This window comes from Atta colombica, unplaced genomic scaffold (assembly GCF_001594045.1).
Source record: "Atta colombica isolate Treedump-2 unplaced genomic scaffold, Acol1.0 scaffold38, whole genome shotgun sequence".
In the NCBI taxonomy this organism is placed as follows: Eukaryota; Metazoa; Arthropoda; class Insecta; order Hymenoptera; family Formicidae; genus Atta; species Atta colombica.
The window spans coordinates 3,265,811-3,275,300 of record NW_017259490.1 but is presented as its reverse complement, the minus strand read 5'-3'; the positions used below and the strand labels follow the sequence as shown (position 1 = coordinate 3,275,300).

At 27.3% G+C, this 9,490-nt stretch overlaps 1 protein-coding gene across 1 annotated transcript; it reads right to left on the bottom strand.

Annotated features, from left to right (window-relative positions):
* Nucleotides 1-577: 577 nt before the first annotated feature.
* Nucleotides 578-3,032, bottom strand: LOC108690961 (protein hunchback-like). The gene is made up of 3 exons (XM_018198519.1): nucleotides 2,862-3,032; nucleotides 2,175-2,398; nucleotides 578-1,772 (listed from the first exon to the last, which is right to left on the bottom strand). Exons 1-3 carry the CDS (start codon nucleotides 3,030-3,032, stop codon nucleotides 578-580), a joined length of 1,590 nt encoding a protein of 529 aa, XP_018054008.1.
* Nucleotides 3,033-9,490: the final 6,458 nt, after the last annotated feature.

Below are 9,490 nucleotides of genomic sequence, written 5' to 3'. Positions count from 1 at the left end.
CAGATATCAACTCCAGTCACCTCATTCTCTAGTCATAGCTATTACGTTGAATAATTTGTTTAATGAAATGAACAATGAGAACAGAATAAATCCAAACATTAACGAGCAATTGTCGCTTGATGAAATAATCCGTTTAACGTCTTATCTCGCTTTTTGTTCCAAAATATCGCAACACGTTTAAACATAGATGATAAAGAACAAGGGCAGACTTCCCGTTTATTGTGCAAAATGCTTATAGATATTTATTCAATGATATAGAACACGTAGCTAACAACTGATGCCAATGATCATCTTTCTGCTAAGATCTTTCTGCTAAAGTAATCCCTCAACGTCGATGTTCCGATTCCCAATCGGATGAAAATATGAGTCTAGATCAGTCCACAGTTTTCGGCTAATGACGCCAAAATTAGAGGGCAATATTACATTTATAAAATATTTTTTTAAATATTTTTTTAAATATATTTAAATAGGAACTAATTTACCGATGATTTGTACATGTCTCTAATTAATACATTTATATTCTGACTAGATTAGTTTACTTCTCTTCCTAAGTAATCTATATGGCATGCCATCTTTTTTATTCATGTTTTGTTTGAATGAGGTGTAAAAAGAATGTAATTTGATCTGTGCACTTCCGATCGCACACTGCACACGTGAAAGGGCTTTTAACTTTGTGAAAACTCATATGTACTGCGTACATGATCTCACTCGCAAAAATAATGCAACAATGGTAACAAATAAATGATGTTTTATATATATTTATATTATGTATCATATTTGTCTCCTGGAGATCAGATTGACTTGCCGTTAGAAGTGAAAGAGAGGATTCCGTACAGGTTTGATCTATATTTTGGGTTTGCGTGACGTTGTCGTCTATGTGAAATTTTTTCTCACTTATTGTTATTGTGGGATATTCTAACTTTACCGCTTTGCGCTTACGTTTTGAAAAGTTACTGATGGTGGCCAACTGTGATTGATTTTGTTTTTTTGTCATTGTGGACATACTAAGATCCAATGGCTGATCCGTATTTGAATCCGGCAAGTCTAAGATCGTAGTTGATGAAATTGGAATTGATAAAACCGAAGCTGACGGAGTTGAAATCGATGAGATCGGGTGAGTCATTCTTAAATTTGTCGGTATATCTTCGATGGTTTCTATCAGTTCTTTCTTTTCTTCTACAAACGTCTTTCGTCTGGGTCCGCGTTTATTACCGTAAACGTCGATAGTAGCGAATGGATTTGGCGAACCGTCTGGATTCAATACCAAGCCTGGTTGATGCTTACTATCTTTTAGGTGTTTTTTCATTGCATTGCAGAATTTAGTCTTGTACAAGCAGTTACCGCAATTGTACTGGTAGACTTCGGAGTGCGTTTTCATGTGACTAGTTAACATCGATTTACTCACGCATGCATACGAACATTCTGAGCACATGTATGCTTTAAAATCATCATGAGCACTAAACCAATGAAATGTCATATGATGCTTGAGCGTGGTGGCGAAGGGACACGAGTTGCAGACGAAACCGGAACATTCTTCCTGTATGAAGTGCTGACGTAAATGCAACCAAAGTGCCAATTTTGTCTTCGCCATAAAGTCACATTTACTGCATGGTTTCGGCTTGGAAACTTTATTTCTCTTCTTTCCATTGACTAATTCATTACTGGAATCTTCGAATTCTTCATCATCAATGTATTCGTTTAAATTGTCATTTTCCACATATGAATTTTTTGTAAACATGGAATGAGTAATTACATGTTCAATATACTGCTCTCTGAAAATATTAAATTTAAACAATAATAGTCTATTTTATTGAGGTTAGCGAATGCAATCATATGCAATTGTAATGCAATTAGAGAGGTCATTACATTTAATTTTAATCAGAACAATAGATATTTTTCAATTTCATAAAATATATTTTTAAAAACGCATATGGATATGGCAAAGTATTACCATACTCACGGAATATTGAATAATCTAATTTATATTTGTACAAATAACATGAAAGATGTACATTTTGTATACATCTTCCATTTATTTTTCCAATATTACTTATTTATTCTTTGAAATTTCTCTTTTTTCAACCGACTAACCTTCTAATACGCTACATATAGCTCTATATAGCACAACTATAGAAACAAACTATATATAAAAAAATTAATATCAAATACTATACCTGGAATTCGCAACGTAGGAACATAATCTACACCTTCTAGGTAACTGTGCATCATTGAATGAATGAATACTGTTCATAGTACTCTCGGCTAAACTGGATATAGATGATAAGCTATTATTCCTCGAAGACGATAGATCACACGTTCTTATATCGGACATGCTTGGATTCGAATAGGTGAACGAATAATTGAAATTGTTATTAGTTTCTTCTGCCGGTTGTTCACCCTATAGAAAAAATGAAAATAATTCTTAGAAAGTCTTTTTTACAAAAAATAAATATATTAAAAATTTAGAGTTAAATGATTTAATTACGTACGTTCTACAAGATAAAAAACTTCATATTTTAAAAAAATCTTCTAAAATATTAAGTGACAGTAAATGAAAATTTGATCTTATATTCTGAATAATTTGCAAATCAACATTTAAAATTTACTTCCTCTATTTCATTAACGACATATATTCGGTGAGATAAAAAATAAGAAACATAATAGGTGCAAGCAAAAAAAAATATTACACGTTTGAACTTCGAAGACTCGATTGATTTAACATCGATATACGACTTCCATCGCCGACATTTTGTTGTATATAAAAGGGGACGGGGTCCAGAGAGAATGAATAAAGTACACGACGCGTATTGCGGAAAGGAAGAAAGAAGTAGGGAGATGAAGCTCAATCGGAGAGGGGTTGCACGATTACTCACCATTCTATCACCCCAAACGGGCGTGGTGGGCTGAAGGAAGGGATGTAGCTGCTCCTCGGCAATGGTCTGTTGTTGTTTTTGCAATCGCTCTTGTTGTTGTTCTTGTTGTTTCTCCGGCGTCTGTCTCAGGGATTCTACATTTTTTTCGCATCTTTTCATTTTGATGATCTTTGAAACGAGAAAAAAGAACAAAAATAAGATTAGAAAAAGGATTAGGATTACATGCATTGGAGATTATAACGAATGAAATATATCTAAACATGAGAGATTGCAATGGAAAACATTGATTAAAATTTTAATTTTTTATATTCATTGTTTAACAAAATTATTAATAAAATCAATAAATCAATGTTCGAAATAAAAATATCTTAAATCTCTTTTTTTAAATGAAAGATTATTCGAATATTTTGTCAGTCTTTTTCTCAAGACGTAAAGTAAAATTTAAGCTTTATATATTGATTATTTATTGATCAACGCTGCAAATAAATAATTTAGTAATAATAACATAGTATATGTAATAAAAACATGATCGGCATAAATCTCTCTCTGAAACTTATGATAATAAAAGATGAAAAAAATACTTTATTAAATTAATATTAAATTAGTATTACGATGCTTTTTTATTAGTTAATTCACTCGTCATTGTTGTTAATAGCTTCCTGGCTTTTCGGAACTTTCCATTAATAATGAGTTAATATTATTAAGATAAAAATCTCCATTTGAAACAAATCTGTCAAATCTATTGTTTCTACTTTAGTCGTTAGATTTTTCCGTTTTCTAATATTTGTCAATAAAAATTATACCATTAACACTTATATTAGATAAACTATGTATGCATAACCACTAAATAAAAAATACGATTTTCGAATTTTTAAGATTGTTCAGAGTATGTATAATGAATCATAATGACATAAAAATGATTTTTTATACACATTCTGATTTATGTCATAATATAGAAACTATAGGACTACAGGATTATAGGATAGACTGTAAGAATAATAATGGTTATTATTATAACAACGTAACGGCATATACACATTTACAATAAGATTTTTAGAATTTAAATTGATTTCATAGAAACGATAAATCACTAATTGTAAGCGCAATTATGAATAATATTTTAATTTGTGCATGTTGGAAGCACGTTATTTCTCATTAGATAATGATAATGTAAAATTTCTCATCAGCATAAATTTTGGCAAAATATTGCAAATTTAAAAACACTAATATTTTTGGTCTAATTAATTGTAGCGAACTGGATCGAATGAAATAAAAAAGGTAAATGTTCCAATGATTGGATGTTTAAACGTAAGTTGTCAACAAATAATATAATTTATGATATTTTTTAATTTATGATATTTTTAATTTATGATATTTTTTAAGGAGGTTTTTTTTATCTATTATGTTCATTTATAACAGTCAAAGTGAATAATAAATATTATTTTTCAATGTGGTCAGATTTACTTAAATGACCATGAATTGTCCGACTATTCATTATACGCCCTAATAGAATGTTCACTTTAGCTGTCATCGCATTCTAAAGAAAGTTAACAAAATAACACCTACCTACCATAATTCTATGGTAAAATTCTTACTCTTCAGATGTTATTTTCGACAGTTTTTTGTAAATTTTCATCACTTACGCATTTCTGAGACCTCTTTTTAGATAATATTGCAGTGTATAATGAATGAAAACAATTCAATTTTAAAGCCTCAAATAATCAGAATCATATAAGATTTTATTAAAAAATAATTATCCATAAAAAATTACTATTTTATTACTTTATATACAGAACAATATGTAATCAATAGTACATAATTTTTAACTTATAAATAATTAAATCTAAAATTCATAATAATTAAATCTAAAAAAAATTTTAAATAAAAAGATATAAAAATAATAATAAAATATTTATATAATATTAATATTTAAAACAAAAGTATGGAAAATATTATGAAATGTTTTTCAAATTAAAAAAAATTTTATTTTTGCTTGATTTATTCGTAAGTTACACATTGTATTTTATTTATTTTTCTCCAATTGTGAAAATATAAATTTAAATGTAAATTGTAGTTTAAATGGTACATAAATTGTTGTTAATAATTTAAATAGTTATAGAGAAATAGCAGCGAACTTTGAAATAATGCTTCTCTATTTCATATTTTCATTGATATCAATTTTTTACAAATTATTTTCGCTTTCTCTTTTACGAAAATTTCGTATTTTAAACAAAACAAAAAAAAACGATTTATCTGTATCCCTTCCGACGAGAAACGATTCACACTTTACTTTAGGGTTACATAATTTAACTGGACCAGAAAATCTAGAGTAGTATTCTATTTTTAAAAACGACGCCCTACTGATTTTTAAACTAGGTCCAGTACTTATACAGCAACCATAAATTAAACTTGACGTCTCTTTGAAATTGTTCCCCTTTCTACGCGAAAAAAATTAGAATCCCTAAATACTTTTTCTTAAGCAAAGTGTGCAAAAACTGAGCGATTTTATATAAATAACGGCAACACAATTGAACATAAAAGTAACTTTTTTGCTTTAATGTGAAAAAAATAAGCATAATTATAATTTTTTGAAGATTTTTTTTTATTAGAATTCGAATCCTATAATGCACAGTAAGGAATGTGAGCACATGCAAAATAGGAATGAGATTCATTTTTTTATAATGATTTTTGCAGAGTATTGTTTTTTAATTAATATTTATTTATAATTATTGCTCAAATGTAAAAATAAGTTATATAATAACAATTTTCACAATTCTTACAATAATGAGAGATCGTAGTCAGATGGTATAAAAAAGTTTATATTTTAATTCTGTAATAAAAAATATCTTATTTATTTGATAAATATTATTTGTTAAGAAATGCGTTTTTCTGATTGTATAAAATAAAAAGAAGGAATACTCTCTTCTCTGAGAGCACTTTTTCTTGGAGAGCAAGTGCAATTGCTTTGAATTTAAGACCAATAACTGGCCAATACGCAATTGAATATTTTTCTCGATTTAACATTTAACAATAACGTTTTCCTGCTTTGAAATTCCGAAATCCGAACAAATAGCATTATTCTCTAAAGGTCAAAACGACGTTGGTATTTCGAAATTCCGAGCGAGACGTACGTCAAGATCATAATAATAAATAGAAAACGGCAAAGCAACGATGAATATAACACTCGAAATTTCAATCGACAAACAATACAGATTAGAATAGAGATAACGTGACAGCGTGATGAAGAAAAATTGCTGATAAGTCAAATATTAAAATGCAATGTGACTGAAAAATGGTTAAATTAATGATAATAAATAATATGTATCTCAGTGCAATCAAATAATCTTATTTATATAAAAATAAGAGAGATAACAGCTTCATAAGTTGCTAAAAAATTTTAAAAAATAAATCATATTTTATAATAACATGGTATATTGAGAAGAAGATAAAAAGGTACAAACAATACGTTGTATCTTTTGAATATCAATGTAGATATAAGTAAGATTAATATATTATAATGACATATTTTTTCTGAATAATAAGAATTTTTTATATATTTTTGGCACGAAAAATATCTACCGGGCTATAAAGAAATTTAACACACCATTATTTATTCTTGTGTAAGTAAAAAAAATAAAACAAATAAAAGTAAATAAAAAGTAAAAAATAAGAAAAAAAAAGATACTTATATTGCAACCAAGTTTTCTCTCAAATGCTAATTAAGCAGAAACTAATCTCTGATTAATTGTGAAGCAACTTTAACTCTATACTTTTTCTCTCTATAAAAAAAAATTAATCTATATATAATTTAATCTATAAAAAATTTAATCTACAAAGAATTTTATCTGTAAAGAATTTAGTTTTCTCTCTATAAAGAATTTAATAAAATAGAATAATATTGTTGTTGTACCTTGTTTTACTATACGTGTCAAATTCGTCGTCCTCAAGATGCTTTAAAATGCCATTTATTCCTCAACTCGCCTCCAAATAAAGATTTGATACTGATATATTTCACTAAACACTTTTAATAAATATTTCTACTTTTTATAATGCCATTAAAGCTATGATAAATCATACTACATAATGTCATTAACATATTTTGAAGACACAAACTATCGACTCATTTCAAAGATTTTTCTTTACTTGAATGTTACGTTTTTTTTTATTAATTTAACGTCCATAACAAGACGAGAGAGTATCTCAAAAGATCTGAAATTATAATTTCTTGAGGACAAAAAGTCGATTGGATAAATACTGATCGACTTCGCGACGTAAATTCTCATTAATACGAATAACAAATAATCGTGAGCAGAAATTTGACAATCCAAACTGAAAGCTTAGACAATCCGAATCGAGTTTGCTTCCCGGAAGCAAAAATCTCAGCATATATCAAAATACATGAGAAGACTCGGAATGTCGATCGTACGGTACCGAATCTAACTGAAACAACACTACTTATAAGTCCCAACGTTAGATCCTGTCCTAGAGCAGTTACCCTCTCTTCCGGATCCATCTGTCCAATAGTAGCAAGACCGTACAATTTAACAAGCAAATCCCCACACCCTGTTCCACACCCTCGCTTCCTACTACAACGTAGAATTTCTTTTAACAAAAGATTCTTCCGTGATTCAAGGGTTATGAATCCGTTAACCATTACTGTTATATGCTAGTTTCTCCCATAAATTATAGAACGGTATTTTACTGTACGATTTTTTCTTGGCCATTTCAAATTAAGAAATTAGAAAGCCTTATCAAAATTGCGGTATGGTGGCAAGTAAAATAAATAAAAGATAAATATGAACAAATAATGCATTATTTAAAATTTTTTTAATATTATTCAATAAATATAAATTACGTTTCTTTTTTATAAAATATCAAATTATATTTTAACAAATATTAAAATAATTATGTAAATGCAATTAAGATACACGTTTTTTGTCTAATATTAATTTACTTATAAAATGTTAATATATATAATTTTCAATAAAATTTGTACAATTACAATAATGTTTTTCATATGAAATTTCAAGTTTTTTAAAAAATCTATTATTAAAATTAAAACTATAAATTTTTGAAATACTCTGCAAAGAGTGGTTTTAGTGGTAGAAATGTAGTAATTAAAATAAAATATTTTATTATTACAAAATAAAATATATTATATGTAATGTGCGACCAGTTGATTGCATTATTTTGAGTAAAAAAATTTGGAAGAGTATATAAAATAATTCTTGACTCGAATGCAGCTGATGGATATTCGCACGCATGGTAAATATAGAGTCAAATGTGATCCAAAAATGATATTATTTTAAAACGTTTGAAGAGTAGTTTTTTTATTATAATACTAATAATTTATTATAATATTGTAAATTATTTTAAATATATAGAAGGTGAAATAAAAACATATATCATAGAACCAAATATTCATTTATCAATTCTTTACAATTGAAAAAAGCAAACAATTTTAACTCATAGATCTCGCGAAATCCTGCGTTTGTTGAAGGAAGGTTAATTTAAAATCAACAGGCATATTGAAAATTAAAGTAATAATTTTAATCATCAACAAACAAATTTTATAATTCACTCTGAATTAATTTATATCAATTTCGAAAGAATCACAATTTATGTTTCGCGCTATTATTCAAAGATTCTTTTTTTGGCAAACGCAATCTGTTTTCTTTCTAATGTAGACAGCTCGCACCCTTTCCCTAATACTGAAAAGAAGACAGAAACTCCTATTAAAACGTGATATTTTAAAACAGAAGCTTTTTCTAAAATGAGAGTACTACAATCCACAAATGCAATATGCGTACGTTGTATAAATAAAGTAAATAAAAAAGTAAAAATTGACAAATGATGATATACATGAAATGTAAAACGCATATCGAAAAAAATATCTTAGCTAATTAATTTTTCTGTCTTATTATTTATACCTTTATTTATATCTTTTTGTTCTCATTTAAGTATAAATTACTATCTTCCAATAAGCCACAATATATGTAAATTCTCATAAATTTTGATGTTAAAATGAAATTCTTTTTTTCAAAATATCTATTATATCATTTTGAATCATATTTTATGGAAAAGAAAACTATTCAACAAGGACTAGACACTAAATTTTTATCCTTTTTGTAATTAAGAAGCCAAGAACAAAAGATGATGACAGCTACCAATTCCATTAAACTATTTCCCTTAGTTATGTTGTTGCTCAATGTATCATCTGATAAACTTATAACGTATTTTAAAATGAATTTACATATTCGAACTGGTCGCTTCTTATGGCAGTTTGAATCAGAGAAAATGTTGGATGCATTTTATTCATCCCTTCTTTTTATCTGAAACTAAACGTTAAACAGCTCTAACCACTTTGTCCACTTTTTTTTTTTATAAAAACTTTTATAAAAAAAAGAAAGAACATGTCAGAAATCTTTTTTATAAACACAACGGCGACAGACTGGTGCTTTATAAACTCCATTTTATTTGACTCACGTGTCAGGGAAAAAATGTTATGTATATGGACATATTTTGTATATAATTATATATAATTGTATATAAAATACATTAATTTTTTATATAATTATATATAATTTTATATAATGTTATACAATTATATATAATTA

Coding starts and splice junctions, on each gene's coding strand:
- LOC108690961 (XM_018198519.1), bottom strand. CDS start 3,032: ATGAAAAGATGCGAAAAAAATGTAGAATCCCTGAGACAGACGCCGGAG. Junction 2,399..2,861: donor ATAGAATGGTGAGTAATCGT/GCAACCCCTCTC, acceptor TTTTTTCTATAG/GGTGAACAACCGGCAGAAGA. Junction 1,773..2,174: donor TCCTACGTTGCGAATTCCAG/GTATAGTATTTG, acceptor TAATATTTTCAG/AGAGCAGTATATTGAACATG.